Source organism: Salmo trutta, chromosome 19 (genome assembly GCF_901001165.1).
Source record: "Salmo trutta chromosome 19, fSalTru1.1, whole genome shotgun sequence".
NCBI lineage: Eukaryota > Metazoa > Chordata > Actinopteri > Salmoniformes > Salmonidae > Salmo > Salmo trutta.
The window spans coordinates 19,734,314-19,757,513 of record NC_042975.1 but is presented as its reverse complement, the minus strand read 5'-3'; the positions used below and the strand labels follow the sequence as shown (position 1 = coordinate 19,757,513).

The following is a 23,200-nucleotide window of genomic DNA, read 5'->3' as shown; positions in this document are numbered from 1 at the left end:
GACATTTTACGATCAAATGCTTTGCATAAAAACATTTTCTAAACAAAGCTCTTGATTAGTTGCCATGTAAAAAGTTGTAATCGTTGGTTGTGCATTTGGGTCAAGTAAAGGCAATTGGTGATTGTTAAGACAGGACCCAAGATATAAACCAACATCTGACGATAAGTCAAAACATTGTCATGGCCAAAACATAAATCAAACATTTAAATCGTCACCGTATCTACCGACAATGCAAAAAGAGTATTCTTGACGCAATACTGCTATCATGCCTCCATCCCTATAACCAACGATCTATGTACATTTCTGTAACACAGTAGTGTGTGGAGATGCATGATTTCCAATGTCTCTCAGACTTTGCTGCGAGATGTTGCATCAACGTTGTGTCTGTAGTGCTGAGATTAACAGTATCTGTACAATAGACTATTAGACCAGAGGTTCTCAAGCTCCTGTCCTTCCCACTCTCTTTCATCTACATTTTAGGGAGAATCTGTCAAGTGCGTGTGTGTGTGTGTGTGTGTGTGTGTGTGTGTGTGTGTGTGTGTGTGTGTGTGTGTGTGTGTGTGTGTGTGTGTGTGTGTGTGTGTGTGTGTGTGTGTGTGTGTGTGTGTGTGTGTGTGTGTGTGTGTGTGTGTGTGTGTGTGTGTGCATGCGTACGTGCACATGTATGTATGTGTGCGAGTGTGTGTATGTATGCATGTAATTGATTTAGCATGTTATGGAGGAAGGGTTGTATTTATCCCTCTATGTTTTAATGAAACCGTGTGATAGATCACAAAGCCCTCGAGGCCTACACTAATACACTCAACAGCGGGATCGATGACTTTCCAGATCACTTGATGTTGCCACGGGAACCGCGCTGTTTGGTCATGGTGGTCAGCATCTGGCTGATGTAAGAGGTCAGGAGGTCGTCCATCTTGTAGCCCTGTGGTCACACAGACAAACAAACTAGTTCAAAGGTACATAAATGCCTTGCAATATTTCATTGCAGAATATGAATCAGACGTGTTCAAATAGTAGTATTTGTTTTCTGTCAAATACTTCAGAGTGCGCTTGATTGAGCTTGCCTGGTGCAATGGAGCCAATGGAGTATTCCCAAAAGTGAAAATCTGCCCAACTGTCACTCCAAACAGGCCCTATCAAACACTCAGCATTTGAACCCAGATCTGCTTGCATTTATTATTTAAAAGTTCGACAAAGCTACAGAACCACACATGTATACCATTGAAAAGGCTTTTCTATCTGCATACAGGCTAATTTCAGGCTAAGACCATGACTGCGACTTTTGACCACATGACACTTGCACTCTTATCAAGTCTGGCATCAACATCATCAAATCATCTAGTCTAACTGCAGTGGGTTGCCAGAAGCACCAGTCTCCTCCATGAGCAGACACACTCCGTTGAAAGGGAATCTGTATCCTACAAGATGGAATGAACAAATTATTCAATAAACCCTTCATATATAAAAGCCGATATTTCACCTACATTTACATTACATTTTAGACCCTCAATATTTATTGGAAAGTAGCATCAAGATCACCGTGCACTTTCACCGCCCTGTGAAGTTCATTATAACTTATTTAGTCTGTAGCCTAATAAACTGCATGATTTCCCAAGTCGTAGTGGGAGGACCACACACCATGTCATCGTGTGACTCCAAGTTTACTTCAATATGATGGTTATTATATCAATATTTACGCCTAAAGGCATTTCCACCGCCATTCCTTGCATAATTAATTTTACAGACACAAAAAGATCCCACCATGTCGAACAAACAAATTACAAACAAAATAATTATCTGTTGGCATTTATAATATTGTACCAAAACTTTCTGTTCCCATCACAGCTGTTGTGATTTTTACAAATAATTTTTTACTTGCATAAAAACTGTGGATGGGAACGTGGTTATAGTAAGTCAATATTTCCTCAATTAAGTAATTATCAGCAAAGTCAATGCTTGTAGGAAAAGACAAGTGCTTTTTTTGATACGCATCTTTAGAATACTTTAGTTGATACAGTATGTATAGTGTAATTTTATATCATATGTTATGTCATATTGTGGGTGTTGAAAACGTCCAGTAGCTCACCAGTGAGGTTTCACACAGCAGCTTGGTGCCTCGGACCAGGTTTCCGATGGTGATGTGGAAGTAGGTGTTACCACTGCTCCAGTTAGAGATCTTAGTGAATGGGTGTGTGGTCAAGATGTCCTGTTGAGGTGGGAATTGGAGAATCACACAGTAAACACACACATACACAACTTCCCTAACACACATGTGCGAGCAAGAAAATGTGCACACACACGCATGCATGTAGGCACACACTCACCTTTGACTTGGGGTCGATCAGGCTGACACCATGTTTGTTGATTGCTATCAAGAGGATCTCTGGGAAGTTTGGATCACTGGTTTGCTGTTGAATAGGAAAACATCAGTTTAGTCACAATTGGTATCTTACAAACCTATAAAAATTCATTAAATAAATAGATACTGGGATTGAGGCAGACAATAGGCCCTTACACAGATAAACTGACAGAGATAATACATTTATAAAACAAGTAAAAAAATAAATAAAAGTAGCAAAGAATGCACAACAACTCTTTGACCAGGTTAATAATAATAGTCCACGACTGAGATTGAATTAACTATTCTGAAATTAACACCATTGATCAAGAAAATTCATTTGAACAAAAACCTCCCAAAGTACTAATCAGCACTCAAATACACACTGTGACTCAAATGTAAAAAAAGAAAAAACACAAACAATGATCATTCTATACCATTTGCACAAGAACATGAATTCATATAGAAATCTTTACCTTGACTTCAAAGAAGGCCGAACCAAACGTAGGCCACTTGAAGATGGCTTTGAGGAATGAGAGCTTGGCCTCCTCTCGAGTCTTCCCCGACTGCTTGTTGAAAAATGCCACTATAGACTGTGAGACAGAAAAACAAGCAGCAGAGAGTGTGACCAAATATGATTTAACCCCCCAGATTCCTATACGGCACAAAACTGTGTTAGCTCATTGAGCTAAAGCCTAGGCATTCGCTCTGGGAGCTAACACTAGTCTTCAGGTCTAAGGCAAGGTTACTCATCACACAAGCGTGGTTCCCTGAACTACAGTGCACTCAGAAAGTATTCATACCTCATGACTTATTTCACATTTTGTTGTGTTACAGCTTGAATTCAAAATTGATGAAATGTCTCACCCATCTCAACACAATGACAATGTGAAAACAATGCTTTTAGACATTTTTGCTAATTTATTGAAGAATGAGTCAATACATGTTAGAATCACCTTTGGCAGCGATTACAGTGAGTCTTTCTGGGTAAGTCTCTAAGAGCTTTGTACACCTGGATTCTACAATATTTGCACAATATGCTTTTTAAAATTCTTCAGGCTCTGTCAAGTTGGTTGTTGATCATTGCTAGACAGCCATTTTCAAGTCTTTCCATAGATTTTCAAGCCGATTTAAGTCAAAACTCAGGAACATTCAATGTTGTCGTCAGTGTATATTTGGCTTTGCGTTTTTGTTTTTTTCCTGCTGAAAGGTGAAGTTGTCTCTCAGTGTCTGTTGGAAAGCAAACTGAACCAGGTTTTGCTCTAGGATTCTGCCTGTGCTTAGCTGTACTCTGTTTCTTTTCATCCTAAAAAACTCCCTAGTCCTTACCGATGACAAGCATACCCATAACAGGCTTCCTTCTTTTCACTCTGTCATTTAGTTTAGTTCTGTGGAGCAACTACAATATTGTTGATCCATCCTCAGTTTTCTCCTATCACAGCCATTAAACTGTTTTAAAATCACCATTGGCCTCATGGTGAAATCACTAAGCAGGTTAATTCCTCTCCAGCAACTAAGTTAGGAAGGACGCCTGTATCTTTGTAGTGACTGGGTGTATTGATACACCATCCAAAGTGTAATTATCAACTTTACCATGCTCATAGGGATTTTCAATGTCATTTTTTTTTTACCCATCTACCAATAGGTGCCCTTCTTTGCGAGGCATTGGAAAACCTCCCTGGTCTTTGTGGTTGAATCTGTTTGAAATTCACTGCTTGACTGAGGGACCTTACATATAATTGTATGTGTGGGGTACAGTGACGAAGTAGTCATTCAAAAATCATGTTAAACACTATTTATGCCGACAGCAATTCTAATTTTCCGACTCACCCGTTTCCAGTCGTCAGGCGAGAGGTGTCTGATCTGGTCCTGAGGGATCAGCTCCTTCAACATCTTGGGAATGTTTGGAAACTGGGATTTGTCCTCCTCAAACTTCACCCTGTAGATCAGCGCTCCCAGCTGGAAAACCTCTTCCCGGGAACACTGGTGGTAACCACGGAGGTACTTGGGAAGCTCCTGAAGAAAGAGCAGTGAGGAGGGTCAATACACTTAGACAAATACCCACGCGCACGCGCACATGCACATGCACACACACACATACCTGGTAGTAGTGAAAGATGTAGTCAGCCATGGAGTCTTTCCCTGGCATGGTATTGGTCCACAATTTCTTCATGAAGAAAACCTGATAGGTCAGTGAAGGCACTACACCTGCAGATGGACGATACCGAGAGAGTCAGGACATACTTCTCATATTAATACATCAACATAGATGGCAATTTCCCCAACCCAAGCTTAACCTTCATCTAGCTTTAACCACAACGTGTTGACAGACCTATAACATGAAACACCATGTTTGATCAAATATTTATGTGAGCCACTCCTGAAGGCTTCACTAGGTGCTGAAATTTGGGTCATCAATAAATCCTTAGGATTAATATGCTGTGTCGTTCTTTCTTTATTTCTTTTTTCTGACCCCCAAAATGTTGGATGCCTACAGGAAAGTTGAAAATAGACTTATTTAACCCTCAAACTACCAACTTGGGTCATTTTGGGTCGTAGCCCAAAGGTGGTTTATTCAATTATTTCAATTTGAGAGACATTATAAAAATCATATTTTGATCAGAGTGGGACAGATCTGAGATGATATATGGTTGTTTGTCTGGAACAAAATTTGAGAAGAGAAGTATGAGAAAATAAGCAATTATTTTTCAGTGTTGAATAAAGCAGATTTTTGTCTTGGAGAATTAAAGGTGATAAAGAAGAGATCTCATCTTGGATTTTCCGTTCCTACGGGTAACCTTTCTACTGAATATAGGACCCTCTACAGTCAACAAATGTCTTTACCGTCCTTTGCAGGCCTGGCTTTTTTGATCCAGTCGGTCAGATGTCTCACAAAGTCAAAGAAGAAATCCCCCTCAGGCACACTGATGACCTGGAAACAACCAGCAAAGGTCAATACAGGTCAAATATCAATACAGTTACAGTGCACTCGGAAAGTATTCAGACCCCTTGACTTTTCTGACATTTTGTTCCATTATAGCCTTATTCTAGAAGGGGGTGGCAGGTAGCCTAGTGGTTAGAGCGTTGGACTAGTAACCGAAAGGTTGCAAGATCGAATCCCCGAGCTGCCAAGGTACAAATCTGTCATTCTGCCCCTGAACAAGGCCGTTAACCCACTGTTCCTAGGCTGTCGTTGAAAATAAGAATTTGTTCTTAACTGACTTGCCTAGTTAAATAAAGGTAAAATAATATTCAAATATTTTTTTTTAAATGTTCTCAGAAATCTACACACAATACACCATAATTACAAAGCAAAAACAGGTTTTTAGAAATGTTTGCAAATTAAAAACTGAAATAACACATTTATATAAGTATTCAGACCCTTTACTCAGTACTTTGTTGAAGCACCTTTGGCAGTGATTACACCCTCGAGTCTTCTTGGGTATAACGCTATAAGCTTGGCACACCTGTATTTGGGGAGTTTCTCCCATTCTTCACTGCAGATCCTCTCAAGTTTTGTCAGATTGGATAGGGAGCGTCACTGCACAGCTATTTTCAGGTCTCTCCAGAGATGTTGGATCGAGTTCAAGACCGGGCTATGGCTGGGCCACTCAAGGACATTCAGAGACTTGTCCCGAAGCCACTCCTGCGTTGTCTTGGTTGTGTACTTAGGGTCGTTGTCCCGTTGGAAGGTGAACCTTTGCCCCAGTCTGAGGTCCTGAGCGCTCTGGAGCAGGTTTTCTCTGTACTTTGCTCTGTTCATCTTTCTCTTGATCCTGACTAGTCTCCCAGTCCCTGACGCTGAAAAACATCCCCACAGCATGATGCTGCTGCCACCACCATGCATCACCGTAGGGATGGTGCCAGGTTTCCTCCAGAAGTGACGCTTGGCATTCAGGTCAAAGAATTCAATCTTGTTTTCATCAGACCAGAGAATATTGTTTCTCATGGTCTGAGAATCCTTTAGGTGCCTTTTGGCAAACTCCAAGAGGCCAGTCATGTGCCTTTTACTGAGGAGTGGCTTCTGTCTGGCCACTCTACCATAAAGGCCTGATTGGTGGAGTGCTGCAGAGATGATTGTCCTTCTGGAAGGTTCTCCCATCTCCACAGAGGAACTCTGGAGCTCTGTCAGTGACCATCAGGTTCTTGGTCACCCCGAGGCCCTTCTCCCCCAATTGCTCAGTTTGGCCGGACAGCCATCTCTAGGAAGAGTCTTGGTGGTTCTAAACTTCTTCCATTTAAGAATGATGGAGGCCACTGTGTTCTTGGGGACCTTCAATGCTGCAGCAATTATTTTGTACACTTACCCAGATCTGTGCCTCGACACAATCCTGTCACGGAGCTCTACGGACAATTCCTTCGAACTCATGGCTTGCTCTGACATGCACTGTCAACTGTGGGACCTAATGTAGACAGGTGTGCCTTTTCAAATCATGCCCAATCAATTGAATTTACTACACGTGGACTCCAATCAAGTTGTAGAAACATCTCAAGGATGATCAATGGAAACAGAATGGACCTGAGCTCAATTTCGAGTCTCATAGCAAAGTCTGAATATTTATGTAAATGTGATATTTCAGTTTGCAAAAATGTTATGTCTTAAAAGCTGTTTTGCTTTGTCATTAAGGGGTATTATGTGTAGATTAGTGAGGGAAAATAACAATTTAATCAATTTTAGAAAAAGGCTGTAACGTAGAAAATGTGGAAAAAATAAAGGGGTCTGAATACTTTCCGAATGCACTGTAATCTAGAATCAGTTGAATCATCCTCACATTCAGATTATATTCTGTGACAGTAGCGAAATCTTACTAAAATAACATAAATTGGTGTATAGGAGTTATAGAGGAGGATGGGTAGAGTAGAGAGGCATCTTTAAACTATTAAGATCTGCATCTCACACTGTAATATATTATTTGGATGAATATTATTAAATTGTAACATTTTATTAAAATATATACAGTACCGTTCAAAAGTTTGGGGTCACTTTGAAATGTCCTTTTTTTTTAAAAGAAAAGCTCATTTTTTGTCCATTAAAATTGATCAGAAATACAGTGTAGACATTGTTAATGTTGTAAATGACTATTGTAGCTGGAAACGGCAGATAAAAAAATAAAAATCTACATAGACGTACAGAGGCCCATTATCATCAACCATCACTCCTGTGTTCCAATGGCACATTATGTTAGCTAATCCAAATTTATCATTTTAAAAGGCTTATTGATCATTAGAAAACACTTTTGCAATTATGTTAGCACAGCTGAAAACTGTTGTTCTGATTAAAGAAGCAATAAAACTAGCCTTCTTTAGACTAGTTGAGTATCTGGAGCATCAGCATTTGCGTGTTCGGTTACAGGTTCAAAATGGCCAGAAACAAAGACCTTTCTTCTGAAACTCGTCAGTTTATACTTGTTCAGAGAAGATCTCGTACAACTCTGTGTACTACTCCCTTCACAGAACAGCGCAAACTGGCACTAACCAGAATAGAAAGAGGAGTGGGAGGCCCCGGTGCACAACTGAGCAAGAGGACAAGTACATTAGAGTGTCTAGTTTGAGAAACAGACACCTCACAAGTCCTCAACAGGCAGCTTCATTAAATGGTACCCGCAAAACACGAGTCTCAACGTCAACAGTGAAGAGGCGACTCCAGGATGCTGGCCTTCTTGGCAGAATTTCTCTGTCCAGAGCCTGTCTTCTTTTGTCCATCTTAATATTTTATTTTCATTGGCCAGTCTGAGATATGGCTTTTTCTTTGTAACTCTGCCTAGAAGGCCAGCATCCTGGAGTCGCCTCTTCCCTGTTTTACGTTGAGACTGGTGTTTTTTGCCGGTACAATTTAATGAAGTTGCCAGTTGAGGACTTGTGAGGCGTCTGTTTCTCAAACTAGAAACACTTATCAAATCAAACTTTATTTGTCACATGCGCCGAATACAACAACTGTTGACTTTACTGTGAAATGCTTACTAACAAGCCCTTAACCAACAGTGCAGTTCAAGAAGAAGAAAATACTTACCAAGTAGATTAAAATAAAACACTATAAGAATAACATAACGAGGCTATATACATGGGGCACCGATATCGAGTCAGTGTGCAGGGATACAGGCTAGTTGAGGTAATCTGTAAATGTAGGTGGGGGCGAAGTAACTATGCATAGGTAACAAACAAACAGCAAGTAGCAGCAGTGTACAAAAGGAAGGGGGAGCAATGTAGATTTAATACATTTTTCAGCAGTCTTATGGCTTGGGGGTAGAAGCTGTTGAGGAGCCTTTTGGTCCTAGACTTGGCGCTCCGGTACCGCTTGCCGTGCGGTAGCAGAGAAAACAGTCTATAACTTGGGTGACTAGAGTCTCTGACAATTTTATGGGCTTTCCTCTGACACCGCCTATTATATAGGTCCTGGATGGCAGGAAGCTTGGCCCCAGTGATGTACTGGGCACTATGATGTTGAATGCTGAGCTGTAGTCAATGAACAGCATTCTCACATAGGTGTTCCTTTTGTCCAGGTGAGAAAGGGCAATGTGGAGTGTGATTGAGATTGCGTCATCTGTGGATCTGTTGGGGTGGTATGCGAATTGGAGTGGGTCTAGGGTGTCGGGGAGGATGCTGTTCATGTGAGCAGCCTTTCAAAGCACTTCATGGCTACCGACGTGAGTGCCACGGGGCAGTAATCATTTAGACAGGTTACCTTCGCTTCCTTGGGCACAGGGACTTTGGTGGTCTGCTTGAAACATGTAGGTATTGAGAAAATGGCGCCGGAAGAAATGGCAGCAGTTTTACGGGCGTCCAACCAATTGTGCTATTATATGTTATTTTTCACATTATTTGTAACTTATTTTGTACATAATGTTTCTGCCACCGTATCTTACGGCAAAAAAGAGCTTCTGGATATCAGGACAGTGATCACTCACCTCGGATTAGACAAAGATTTTTTCTTCAACAAACAAGATGCACAAGACATCCTCCAAACACCCGGCAGGGCCGACATCCACGTTATTTGCAAGAGGAAGCGACGCAGGTACTGAGGACAAAGAGCCGGATGCCTGGTCAGGACCCGGAGAAGGTGAGTGGGAAAGCTGCCATTACCGTCAATACTACTCGCCAACGTGCAATCATTGGACAATAAACTAGATGAGGTACGATGTACGAATGTCCTCCCAACGGGACATCAAAACCTGTAATATCCTATGTTTCACGGAATTGTGGTGCATGAAATCTAGGGAGGTCTCTAGATTTTTCTCACCTGAGGTAGAGTATATTGTGAAAAATTGCAGGCCACACTACCTGCCTAGAGAGTTTTCAGCTATACTTTTCATGGCTGTTTATTTACCACCACAGACAGATGCTGGCACTAAGACCGCACTCAGTCAGCTGTATAAGGAAATAAGCAAACAGGAAACCACTCACCCAGAGGCGGCGCTCCTAGTGGCTGGAGACTTTAATGCAGGGTAACTTAAATCAGTTCTACCAAATTTCCATCAACATGTTAAATGTGCAACCAGAGGGGGAAAAAATCTAGATCACCTGTACTCCACACACAGAGACGCGTACAAAGCTCTCCCTCGCCCTCCATTTGGTAAATCCGACCACAACTCTATCCTCCTGATTCCTGCTTACAAGCAAAAATTAAAGCAGGAAGCACCAGTGACTCGGTCTATAAAAAAGTGGTCAGATGAAGCAGATGCTAAACTACAGGACTGTTTTGTTATCACAGACTGGAACATGTTCCGGGATTCTTCCGATGGCATTGAGGAGTACACCACATCAGTCACTGGCTTTATCAATAAGTGCATCGAGGACGTCGTCCCCACAGTGACTGTACGTACATACCCCAACCAGAAGCCATGGATTACAGGCAACATTCACACTGAGCTAAAGGGTAGAGCTGCTGCTTTCAAGGTGCGGGACTCTAACCTGTAAGCTTAAAAGAAATCCTTCTATGCCCTGCGACGAACCATCAAACAGGCAAAGTGTCAATACAGGCCACACTACTTGCCTAGAGAGTTTTCAGCTATACTTTTCGTAGCTGAATCCTACTACACCGGTTCCGACGCTCGTCTTATGTGGCAGGGCTTGCAAACTATTACAGACTACAAAGGGAAGCCCAACCGCGAGCTGCCCAGTGACACAAGCCTAGCAGATGAGCTAAATCACTTCTATGCTCGCTTCGAGGCAAGCAACAATGAGGCATGCATGAGAGCGTCAGCTGTTCCAAGCGACTGTGTGATCACACTTGGAATATTATTAAACTTCTGTACAACGAGTAGTCACTAACAGACTACGATCATCTCCATTTTCTGTAGGACGAGGGACGAAACAAGGTGACTGTCTCTCACCCCTCCTATTTATTATAGCATTAGAACCATTAGCCAAAGCCATTAGACTGCATCCGTTGGGAGAATAAACTACTGCTGCTTTATTTATTTATTTATTTATTTATGTATTTAACTGGGCAAGTCAGTTAAGAAAAAATTCTTATTTTCAATGACGGCCTAGGAACAGTGGGTTAATTGCCTTGTTCAGGGGCAGAACGACAGATTTGTACCTTGTCAGCTCAGGGATTCGATCTTGCAACCTTTCAGTTACTAGTCCAACGCTCTAACCACTAGGCTATGCTGCCACCCCATTTATGCAGACGACATATTACTCTTAATATCAGACCCCCGACTCTCCATACTGCCTTTACTGGACCTTGTAAATTCATTCTCAGAGATATCGAGCTATAAAGTCAACTGGACCAAATCTGAAGTAATGCCTCTATCAAAACATTGTCTGAGAAATGACCTCCTCAGCTGGAGGTTTCAATGGGTCTCTAAAAACCTGAGGTACGTGGGGATGGCGTTAAATCCTGGTCTAGAGAACAGGATTTCTCAAAATCTTGGCCCACTATTGAACAAAGTTCATCTCCAGTTTAAGAGCTGGGATAAACTACAAATCTCATTATGGGGTAGGATACAGGTTATAAAGATGGTCATAGCACCTAAAATGAATTACGTTATCAGCATGTTACCACTATCCATACCTGTCTTTAAATCCATAGACAAAATGATTACGGAGTTTGTTTTGGCCGGTAAAAAGGCCAGAATGAAACTAGCGTGATTACAGGGAAAGACTGAGAAGGGAGGATTAAATCTTCCTAACATGCAATTGTATCAAGAAGCCTTTGTAGCTTCCCAAATAGGCTCTCTCTTTATTCAGAACTCGACTAGGCCAATCTGGGTGGACATGGAAGAGGAACTTAATGCCCCATTGAGAGCATCAGATTACTTGAGTCAACATAAGGTGGGACCCCAGAATCCAATAATGTCCCATACTAAAAATATATGGAGCCAGATTCAAGAGAGAGAGAGAGATCTTCACCTTTTTTGATAAGCTCTGCTTCGTTATGGAACAACCCTCAATTGAAAATAGGGGGACACATGGTTTTCTGGAAAGGTTGGTTTAGAAAGGGGATAAAGAACATTGGTTGTCTCTATCAAGATAACACTTTTACCTCTTATGAAGAGTTAAGGTCCAAGTATAATTTACAGAAACAAGACTTTTGGATGTATCTCCAGCTTAGTGATTGTTTGCTTAAGGTAGGACAAAACAACAACAAATTCCCAGGACATTCCGATATAAGCATTAAGATAGAAATCCTATGCAAATTACCACATACTGCAGCGCTTATATATAGCCACCTTATAGGTGCATTTAATGGAACTTGTAAGGGCCTAAAGGCCATATGGGGGGGGGCTGGAGGTAACATTTGGAGAGGAGGAATGGAACATAATACTACCACATATGCTCCTCCCAATGAGAGATGCCCAGTCCAAGCGGATTCAATTTAAAGTGGTGCTGACCTGTTGCTCCCTCTACAACCACTGTGATTATTATTATTTGACCCTGCTGGTCATCTATGAACGTTTGAACATCTTGGCCATGTACTGTTATAATCTCAACCCGGCCACCCCTCAGAGCCTGGTTCCTCTCTAGGTTTCTTCCTAGGTTCCTGCCTTTCTAGGGAGTTTTTCCTAGTCACCATGCCTCTACATCTGCATTGCTTGATGTTTGGGGTTTTAGGCTGGGTTTCTGTATAGCACTTTGTGACATCGGCTGATGTAAAAAGGGCCTCATAAATACATTTTATTTTATTTGTAATTTCCACTTTGAAATTTCAGACTTGATTTTCCCTTACAAAAAATATATCAACCCCTACAAAAATGTCCATTAATTTTAATCCACCTAATAATTTACATTTCCTGTTGCTGCAGGACTATTTTCCTGCTGTGGCAAATTAACATCCTACATCTGTATATCCACCAATTTTTCACATTTGTGTTTTTTCATCAGAAATGAGTACTTATGGGTACCACTATTTGTGTGTAAAATATTACTTTTCTCAGAGACATCATACAACTAGATACGATCAGATTACAACCAGGTGACGTCTTTTTTTATGAAGTCATAAAGAATTCAGGGAAATATGTCATATTTTGCTTGTTATCTGGTCATATAAGCAGATTACAACCAGTTAAATATGTCATGTTTAAAAGACATCCTTTAACAATCAGTATGACCATGACGTCACAAAGCATGTCCTAATGACCTCATTGCAACCATATCCTAGTAGTGTACTGTACCTTGTCAGTGATCTTGACAAACAGGCTGAAGCCCTCGGAGGACTTGAGGAGTAGTCTGCCTGAGATGTTCAGACAGAAATCTTTGGCCTTGGTACTTGACTCCACTTCGAAAGCCTGTGGGGGAAAAACTGTCATATTTACACAATTTGCTATAAAGTGACCACACAAAATGTTCCATATTTGAATAAGTCAGCATGTGTGCTGTTTTTGTCCCTGTGACTCAACGTTTTGGGCCTCAACGAGCCATTGCTACTTTGTAATGACCTCTCACCTCGTCTGTGTCATCGGGGAAGTACACTTTGTGAAAGATTTGTGTGGTCTTGTGCTGGATGGCCTCCACCTCCACCAGGTGAGGTGGGTACTTCCTGGATCCGTTACTGTATTGGTAAGGAGAGAGCATTATGGGTACAGAACATTATGGGTACTGTAGTACATCATGCTACAATTACTGTTGGACTGTTAGTTCACCCAGGGGAAGACAAGAGATAGACAAAGGAAGGAATATGAGTAAGGAGGCATGGATCTTGAGTGGATCTCTAGTTAGGAGCTGAATCCACACAAGTAACTCAAACGTTTTCCTAAATCTGGCATGGATCTCAAATTAGGATTCAGCCCTAGTGCCTAAATATGTCAGCATTTTTTCCTCTGTTTACATGGCTGAGAAACTCTTAGAAATCGCAAAAATACTTATACCCAAATAGTTAAACATGTAATGTCGGAACACTTAAAGTAAATACACTGTACAAGTGGGTTAGCCCTACCGTAATGCCTTCTGGAGTCTCTGCATGCAGTCAGGGGCCAGGGGGTGATGCTTCTTAGCCTGGAGGAACTTCTGGACGTGGGGTAGCAGAATGTTACTGGGGGGGAACAGACCTGCACACAGCCACAGCAGCTCCCAGCCCTTCTCCTCACTGTACCTGCACACGCACGCACGCACGCACACACGCACACACACACACACGGTCAATCCCCATAACTTCCCTGGGAGAGTAGATGTGTATGTCGACTGTAGTCTCAGACATACTTGATGTGATTCTCAGTGAGCTGTTTGAGGATCTGACAGTAGATCTCATCTTTGAGTGGCTCTGCCTTCAGCGCTCCCTCAAAGATCTGGTCGGTCAGCTCGTTGACCGAACGCGCTCGCTTGGACGGGTAGTCACCCATATACTTCAACAAGGGTGCAGGGGAGCGGTCAAGGACCATGACCAGACATTGACCTCAAGACTACGCACGTTAAACACAGACATAATAACTATGATGCAGTACAACACAATATACATAATGCTAAATATGACATGTTGAAGTTTGCATCACATTTAAAGGGATTGTTTACCCAAATTACACAATAGTTTCCTTACCCGTAAGCAATCTATTGCCAAAGTAAGACAGCAATCCATGCTTTGTTTTAGTTTACCTGGCCACTGTTAACTATTTAGCTTTTTTGTCCAAAAAACTATGCAAGTTCATATCCCTGATATTAGCATATTTCGCATTTCATGTTTAAATCATCCTACAGTGTTCAAAATAAAGATACTTTAAGATTATTTGGACATGAAGCGTGAAAAGTAATTGATACACAATGGCTGCAAGGCAGTAAAGATATCGATGAAGGCCAGTTGAGCCTCCTGGGAGAGCTCCTCGTGGGCCAGCACCTTCTTCAGTAGGGGCTGTTTGAGGGGCTCCCTGGCGCAGCACCACAGACGCTCCTTCCCGCGGCCCTTTGTGATCATTACCCTGCTCAGAGTGCTCTTGGGAGGGGATCTGGAGGGGTGGAGTAGGGGTGGATAGGAAGAAGGGAGGGGGAAAGATGGATGAAGGTAACAGAGAGGGATGAGTGGAACCGTGTGTGTGTGTGTGTGTGTGTGTGTGTGTGTGTGTGTGTGTGTGTGTGTGTGTGTGTGTGTGTGTGTGTGTATGTGTGTGAGTGTGTGTGTATGTGTGTGAGTGAGTGAGTGAGAGATTGATTGAGTGAGTGGCTACCTGAAGTAATCGTAGGAGAACTCCTCTAGGGTGTAGGGCTTGACCTTGTCCTCACTCTCAGCAAGGGCCAGCTGGGACAGGTTTATGGACTCTCTTCTCTGGTCTGGAGTCATAGTCACCAGAGCCTAGCAGAGAGAGAGAGGGGGTTGGAGATGGAGGGAGGGAGAGCGAGGGAAAGAGATGTAGAGGGAAGGAAGTAGGAGAATGAGAGAGAGCGAAGGAAGAAAAAGAGAGAGTGAGATGGAGAAAAAAGGGAGGGGAAATGGAGAGGGAAGGGAGTAGAGAGGATGAAAGAGACAAGTTGGGAGAGGGGAGAGAGAAAGAAAGACATACAGTCACAAAAAATAACTTCAGTGAACTACAGAATGAGAGCTGTAAAGACAGTATGAAGCATGAATGCCTGAGGACATCATCAACACCACCACCATATTGTCATACTGCGGTATACATTCTTCAAGATTCCATAGATTTCCAAAATTACCCATTAATGACCGTAGTTTCTAAAAGATCCTGGAACTTTGGAAATGTACAGAGAATTTTGTAATCCTATGAGGTCACTCACCACGATGTCATACTGCGGCCGGGTTACGGTGGGCAGGACGTAGACGCAGTCGGCTGGGAAGTCCCCCTGTTGCTTGGTCCTGTCATTGACCCCGTGGGCCCACCCCGAGGTCATGACCTGTTCGCCACAGTGCTCGTCCAATAGGATCAGGTCGCCCTTGGAAAAACTGAGGAAGGTGGAGTCCTCGCCGCCCGCTACAGGAACACAACATTCAATTCAATGTACCTTATTGTCTCCTGTGATGGAACGTCATGTGTGGTGGTTGGTAACTACAACTTAAGGGGGTATCGCGTGTGCGGGAGTTATAAAAGTTAGATTTATTTACAATGGTAAATGCAAGACACACATTCATTACTAGGGGACAGCTCGAGATCGAATTTGAATACTGAAACAATGTTGCAAAAGTCAGAGAGACAGACAGCAAAGATTATACAAATCTCCGCTGTTCAAAACTATATCTTAGTTTAAAAGAAATGTGAGGTAATGTCTAAATGCTTTTTATAGTGGAGATCAAGTTTATAAATTGCATGACTCGCATGACTCGACCTTTGCCTCCTGAGCCCATTGGGGAGTTGCAGCGGAGACAATATCAAAATTGGGGAGAAAAAGGGGGTAAAATAAAAAAAGAATACAAAATATATATACATTACTGGTCAAAGGTTTTAGAACACCTACTCATTCAAGGGATTTTCTTTATTTTTACTATTTTCTACATTGTATAATAACACATATGGAATCATGTAGTAACCAAAAAGTGTTAAACAAATCAAAATATATTTTATATTTGAGATTCTTCTAATAGCCACCATTTGCCTTGATGAAAGCTTTGCACACTCTTGGCATTCTCTCAACCAGCTTCACCTGGAATGCTTTTCCAACAGTCTTGAAGGAGTTCCCACATATGCTGAGCACTTGTTGGCTGCTTTTCCTTCACTCTGCGGTCCAACTCATCCCAAACCATCTCAATTTGGTCGAGATCGGGGGATTGTGGAGGCCAGGTCATCTGATGCAGCACTCCATCACTCTCCTTCTTGGTAAAATAGCCCTTACACAGCCTTTAGGTGTGTTGGGTCATTGTCCTGTTGAACAATTATAGTCCCACTAAGCCCAAACCAAATGGGATGGCGTATCGCTGCAGAATGCTGTGGTAGCCATGCTGGTTAAGTGTGGCTTGAATTCCAAATAAATCACAGACAGTGTCACCAGCAAAGCACCCCCACATCATAACACCTCCTCCTCCATGCTTTACGGTGGGAAATACACATGCGGCGATCATCCGTTCACCCACACCACATCTCACAAAGATACGGCGGTTGGAACAAAAAATCTCTAATTTGGACTCCAGACCAAAGAACTCTGTGAAGCATTTATTTGGGCTGCAATTTCTGAGGCTGGTAAATCTAATGAACTTATCCTCTGCAGCAGAGGTAACTCTGGGTCTTCCTTTCCTGTGGCGGTCCTCATGAGAGCCAGTTTCATCATAGCGCTTGATGGTTATTGCGACTGCACTTGAAGAAACTTTCAAAGTTCTTGAAATTTTCCGTATTGATTGACCTTCATGTCTAAAATAAGGATGGACTGTCATTTCTCTTTGCTTATTTAAGCGGTTCTTGCCATAATATTGACTTGGTCTTTTACCAAATAGGGCTACCTTCTGTATACCACCCCTACCTTGTCACAACACAACTGATTGGCTCAAACGCATTTAGAAGGAAAGAAATTCCACAAATTAACTTAAGAAGGCACACCTGTTAATTGAAATGCATTCCAGGTGACTACACAAAGAGTGGCTACTTTGAAGAATCGTTTAACACTTTTTTGGTTACTACATGATTCCATATGTGTTATTTCATAGTTTATATAGAAATATAGAAAATAGCAAATATAAAGAAAAGCCTTTGAATAAGTAGGTGTTCTAAAACCTTTGACTGGTGCTGTATATATATAAAAATACAGCGGGTTAGAGCAGATTCTACCCTAAAACATCAATATCAACACGCAATTACAACACAATTAATATAGCTTTTTTCACTGCTGTGGTTTAGAAGATAAAACATGAAATGGAGCCATTCCCTATTTGAAAAAGAGACATACATTATAAAAAATGACACAGAGTTGCTTCTCATATTGTAGTCTGTATAAGAAAACACCTACAAGATCACAGTCATTTCCCATACTTGGAAGACATGACCTGTTCTTAATTGAAAAGTGTTGCCAATGCGGACCAATGTGCATTGCCCCTGTTAATTAACCTAATAAGATAAAGTAAATAAGAGCTAGTAGGTTACTTACCGGGGTTGGGGCAGTCCAGCAGCGCCACCACAAACTTTGACCTCTTCCTGAGGCCCTCCAGGAAGGTCACGACGAGGTCGCGTATGTCCTCGGCATTATTGGAGGTGAACGTGTACTCGTCTCCTTTGATGGTGGCCAGCGAGAAGCTCTGGCCCTGGAGCTTACCACCTCTGTCAAGGGAAATGATTCTTACAATATCAAAACAATGTCACAATTAAAATATAATTGTATATATATTTTATATCTTATTTAGGTCTTTACATGTGTATATATTGTGGCGTACCGCGGACAAGCCACCAGGGGGAGACTCATCACGTGGCAGTGGCTCCCTCTGCTGGACGTGCCAGGTCTCGACGGGTCCTCCGGCCAGGACTAATTGGGGCTGATAAAGGCTGGTGAGTAATCAAGGGCTGATTGCTCACCAGCCGTACGGGGCCCATAAAGCTGCCCGGAGGGCAGCACACTGGAGGGTTGTAGGTAGTGAGAGGTTGCTACCGGATAGAGGTTCTTACGGTCTGCTAGAACCGAGGGGCTCGGTGTTCTACCCCAGAGGAGACAGGAGCCCAGAAGGCGGTAACCCGGAAGAGGTCTCCTGGAGGAGACTGATTCTTTTCTTTTTCTTTATTGGTTTAAATAAACACCCTTGAAACTGAGGTATCACACTTGTCTCCGTGTCGGATCTGTGTAAATGTCTAGATCAAACCCCTTGGTCTACCACAAGTGGTGGAGAAGGCGGGCAATCTGACAACGTGGTCAGACCAGGGTTGAGGTTTACGCAGTATCAGCATGGATGAGTTGATAGCTCAGTTTGTTTGGGCCCAACAAGCACAACAGAACATTCAGGAACCAACGCTGGAAAAACAGCGTCTAAAGAATGTCCGCAAGCTGCAGACCGAGTCGCATCAAGCTAATGGAGGTTGACGACATCGAGACCTACTTCTGCACATTTGAACGGACAGCACTCCGGGAAGGATGGCCCAAGGTGAAGTTGGCAAGTCTGCTGGCCCCGTTCCTGTCTGGAGATGCTCAAAAGGCATATTATGACCTCAACACCGAACAGGCGGCTAACTCCGACTGTCTCAAGAGGGAGGTACTCAGCCGCTACAGGTACAGCCTGGCCCATCGGGCCCAACTGGTCCACGACTGGAGGTTCATGGCTGAAGCTTCCCCCCGAGCCCAGATGAGCGACCTACTGCGCATCACCAGGGCATGGCTCCTAGCAAACGTAGCCACCCTCCCCGTTATCGACAAAGTGGTCATGAATCGCTTCTTACGGGTGCTACCTCACGACATGAAGAGGGCGGCAAGCCTACGTATGCCCCAGACCTTGGACGACCTCTTGAGAGCCATGGAGATGCACCAGAATACTGAGGCCCTGCTGAAGGGGACGCAGGCCGAGTCCGAGAGCCGTCGGTGGGTACGAAAGGACAACCCCACCACGTACTCCCCAATCTGACAGTGAGCCGGGCTAAAGGACTGCAGACCCACGGAGAGACAGCCGAGGCAGAGTCCACCTGATGCAGACAACCTTAGGTGGATGGAGACCAAAGGAGGTGATTTGAGTGTGGCGCCCGGGGACACCTCACATGGAGTTGCCCGGGTCGAGAAGAGTTGATGCCATCAGCTGGCCCAGAAGACGAGCTGGGCGAAGGAGTAAACTATGTCATCTTCTGTTGGGCCCACAGCGAACGACCAGCACCCACGGTCCCGGTGAAAGTTGCTGGTCACGACACCCACACACTGTTGGAATCTGGGAGTGTGGTAACGCTCGTACAAATGTCGGTGACCGACGAGAGTGGGGACGGACCGTCGCACGCGGCCCGGATGCAAGCGGTTGCCAACCCCGTGTCTACGGACCCGAAGTTTGGGTCTGAGGGGGCGCCGGAACCAACCTCACCTGGTGAACAACCAGAGGAGGGTTGTAGGTAGAGGTTGCTACCAGATAGACTTACTCACGGCCTGCTAGAATCGAGGGGCTCGGTGTTCTACCCCAGAGGAGACGGCATTCCCCGGAGCCCAGAAGGTGGTAATCCGGAAGAAGTCTCCTGGAGGAGACCTGTTTCTTTTCTTTTTCTTTATTGTTTTAAATAAACACCCTTAACTGAGGTGTGTCAATGTCTGATCTGTGTAAACGTCTAGATCAAACCCCCTGGTCTGCCACAATATATATATATAATCAGTTGTTGTGTACATTATAACTGTGGAAAAACTATAAAACTATAATTTTTTACAAGATATCAATGAATAGTAGTAACAACCAAGTGAATGAAACATATCTAATTATCATTGACAAATAATGACTACAGTCTATTGGGAGAGAGGAATCGTAGCAGCATTACCTGCTACTGGACACATTAGTGATCTCTGGGAAAGAGAGTTCCAAAAGGACCTGCTCCTGCTCATCCACAAAATAGACCCCGGTCCAGTTCACCGCCACAATGACGTCATTCTTAGGCAGGCTTGGCCCTGACGGGTTCAAAAGTGACAGAGGTCATTTCAACCTACATTTAGTCATGATATTATGGATACAATACAGGTCTTTCTCAGAAATATCATTAGTGTTAAGTACGTTGGCCATAAATATCAACAGTAGACTTACCTGAAAATTTGAAGGCCTCGTAGAAGCGTGAGAAGAGTAAAGGCCACTTGAAACGAGCAAAGTCAACCACGTCTTCCTTCACCCTCTGAGGGTCCAACCTCTTCTGGGTGTAGACTCCCTGGTGGAGTGGAGGGGTTAGTGAGACTGTTTGAGAACTGTGTGTGTGAGGGTGTGTACTGTTCATAGGACAAAATAGTCAAGTTGTAGTGGTAAAAAACAAAGGTGGGTAAACATTGAATGCCGAGTGAGATGATGGGTGGTAATTAACATAAAAGCTAATTCAGAAACTATAATTTGGCTCAGTAGATGCTTAAATGCTATTCACTAAAGAAAAAGCTGTGGAAACAGCATTTATGCATGTTTACCCTCCACTACATCCCTGAATATAATGATAAATAGTTCATAGGACAAAGAGCATGAGACAGGCACTGAAACTGATTTTGGGTCTGAAAGTGAAAGGCGCTGAAACTGATCCTTGGGGAACACCTACCTTTTTGTGGGCGGCGACAACTAGCTGGGCCCACTTGTCATTGGTCTTGGCAGAGCTGATTTCGCGGTCAGGGATGTAGGATGGGATGAGGTTGAGGAGGCGCTCCTGGAGAATCCCAGAGCCGTAGTCTATGTAGTACTGCTGAGATGCCAGCTCCGCCAGATCCTCATCCTGAGCGAGAGAGGGGGAAATTGAGAGAGGGAGAGTGGGTAGATGGAGTGGGAGAGAAGGGGAAGGAGCTTTAATACTTTCATATTTTACAAAAACATTAGGCATGAATGTGCTTTCATACTGTACATCAGCATGAAATGAATATCACATAAAAACACCATCTCACATAATTCATCAACCTAGCACAGAGAGAGGACGAGTGGAAAATAGACCAAGAGATTAAAAAGAAATATAGTTCTGAAATTCCCTAAATCTGACCCCCCCCACGCGAACCTCTCTCCTCATACATGCCTTCATCCCTCTGCCCTTATGCCCCACTAACCCTCTCGCAGCGGTACTCGCCGAACTTGACCCCACGGACAGTCTGCTGGTAGATGAGGTTGGTGGCCACGCTGTCTTCGCCAGGATTGTGCCAGGGAGTGAAGATCTCCTTCCTGAAGAACAGGCGCCAGGGGGCATTCCTCTCCTGGGCTCCCTGCTCCTTGGCGTACTGCTCACACTGCGACACGGCGTCCATCACATGGTCGCTGCTGCTCCCCAATGAGGATACCTGGGGGAATGGATCGACATTTGACATTGGGCTCGATAGCTTCTCAAACAAGTCAGTGACCGTGTGCGTATGTGTGAATGAGTGAGAGTGAGTGAGTGAATGCGTGGCTGCATGCATACGTTTGTGTGAGGTCCAGTCAAGTACCTTGTCGAACAGGGCGATGTAGAGGGAGAAACCGAAGCGGTCTTGGAGGCTGATTTTGTCTGCCAGGGCATTACACAGCTCGCTGGCCGTGGTTGCTGAGTCGGTCAGCAGGGTTTTAGTGGTACCATCCATGAAGGTCACCGGTAACATGATGGGCTTCTTTGACTTAGTGGCCTGAAAGCGAGGGATGATTATTTGGGATTAAAAAACAACTCCAGGCTATACTTGAAAGTCTAAGATAGAAGATACGAGATATAAAGTATGTAAAAATTACCTATCCTGTATATCTGGTAATAACTGCCTTTTTTCTGGCATGCAAATTGATTTCGATCAACAAAAAATCTGTGCCCCTCCCCGAAGGCATTATCTGTATTTAGGTCTCGGGCCAAGACGTCATAGCAGTCGAAAGCAGAATATGATGGTAGAGGAATAATGGCAGACACGCGAGTGGAAAGAAGCTTCCTCTAGAGGCCTAGACACTGATTTAAGGTCAGTTTTGCCCCTAATAATCAGGTTTAGAACTTCTCCCATGGTTCAATTATCCTAGATCTGTGCGTACCTGCAGCTCGAGCCAAGATGGCGGCTGGGTCCTGGTGCGATTCACAAAGGTCCTCCTCAACCTCTCCTCGCAGTATGGAGCGTAGCCCGGCGGACCACTGGTCATGAATGTTCGCAAATACTGAAGGAAAGAAAGGAAGGGTGGAGGGGGGAGAGAGAAAGGGGAGAGAGAGGGAGAGAGAAAGGGGAGAGAGGGAGAGAAAGGGGAGAGCGAGGGAGAGAGAAAGGGGAGAGAGAGAGGGAGAGAGAAAGGGGAGAGAGAACGGGGAGAGAGAGGGGGAGAGAGAAAGGGGAGAGAGAACGGGGAGAGAGAGAGGGAAGAGAGAAAGGGAAGAGAGAGGGAGAGAGAGGGAGAGAGAGGGGGAGAGAGAGGGGGGAGAGAGAAAGGGGAGAGAGAGGGGGGAGAGAGAGAGGGAGAGAGAGGGGAGAGTGTCAGGGGTAAAGTTAACATCAATGAGACATTCTGGTGCATATTCAATGGATCCACTTCGAATTCAACAGAAATTGGCCTAGACAGATTTGAGTGGTGTGTGTGTGTGTTTGTAAGTGTGTGTGTGTATGTGCGTAAGTGTGCACGTGTGTGTGTGTTCGTGCACATGTGTATGAACACGTGTGTATACACTGTGTGTGTGTTATCAAAAAGACGAGGATCTTACTTTGACAAACTTCTCAGAGGGAGCGAAGCAGCCAGCGCAGAGAGAGAGCAGGATCCAGCCACGGGCATGGCTACTCTTTGACGGGTTCTGGGTCAACTGCTTGCAGATCTGACAGTAGATCTCATCTCTGGTGAAGGACACAACAGCCAGCCAGTCACAGCCACCATTAGATCATGAGCAGCAAAAACCACAAGCCAATCACACGGACCGTAAGTAGTAAGTCAGAACCAGGACACATATGGAT

General features: G+C 43.8%; 1 protein-coding gene across 1 annotated transcript in view; it reads right to left on the bottom strand.

Moving 5' to 3' along the window:
- Positions 1-607: 607 nt before the first annotated feature.
- myo7ab (myosin VIIAb) overlaps positions 608-23,200 on the bottom strand; it is an 85,873-nt gene continuing 63,280 nt past the window's right edge. The window contains exons 29-50 of the mRNA XM_029700014.1: positions 22,957-23,083; positions 22,302-22,421; positions 21,743-21,916; positions 21,371-21,598; positions 20,878-21,048; positions 20,388-20,505; positions 20,128-20,254; positions 17,789-17,958; positions 15,497-15,690; positions 14,935-15,059; positions 14,558-14,715; positions 13,979-14,132; positions 13,716-13,871; positions 13,226-13,331; positions 12,955-13,068; positions 5,183-5,270; positions 4,440-4,546; positions 4,169-4,354; positions 2,815-2,931; positions 2,325-2,408; positions 2,087-2,206; positions 608-922 (exon numbers count right to left, since the gene is read on the bottom strand). Coding sequence (XP_029555874.1) covers positions 830-922; positions 2,087-2,206; positions 2,325-2,408; positions 2,815-2,931; positions 4,169-4,354; positions 4,440-4,546; positions 5,183-5,270; positions 12,955-13,068; positions 13,226-13,331; positions 13,716-13,871; positions 13,979-14,132; positions 14,558-14,715; positions 14,935-15,059; positions 15,497-15,690; positions 17,789-17,958; positions 20,128-20,254; positions 20,388-20,505; positions 20,878-21,048; positions 21,371-21,598; positions 21,743-21,916; positions 22,302-22,421; positions 22,957-23,083 — 3,037 coding nt within the window. The 3' untranslated portion in view covers positions 608-829. The remainder of the gene's footprint in view (positions 923-2,086; positions 2,207-2,324; positions 2,409-2,814; positions 2,932-4,168; positions 4,355-4,439; positions 4,547-5,182; positions 5,271-12,954; positions 13,069-13,225; positions 13,332-13,715; positions 13,872-13,978; positions 14,133-14,557; positions 14,716-14,934; positions 15,060-15,496; positions 15,691-17,788; positions 17,959-20,127; positions 20,255-20,387; positions 20,506-20,877; positions 21,049-21,370; positions 21,599-21,742; positions 21,917-22,301; positions 22,422-22,956; positions 23,084-23,200) is intronic.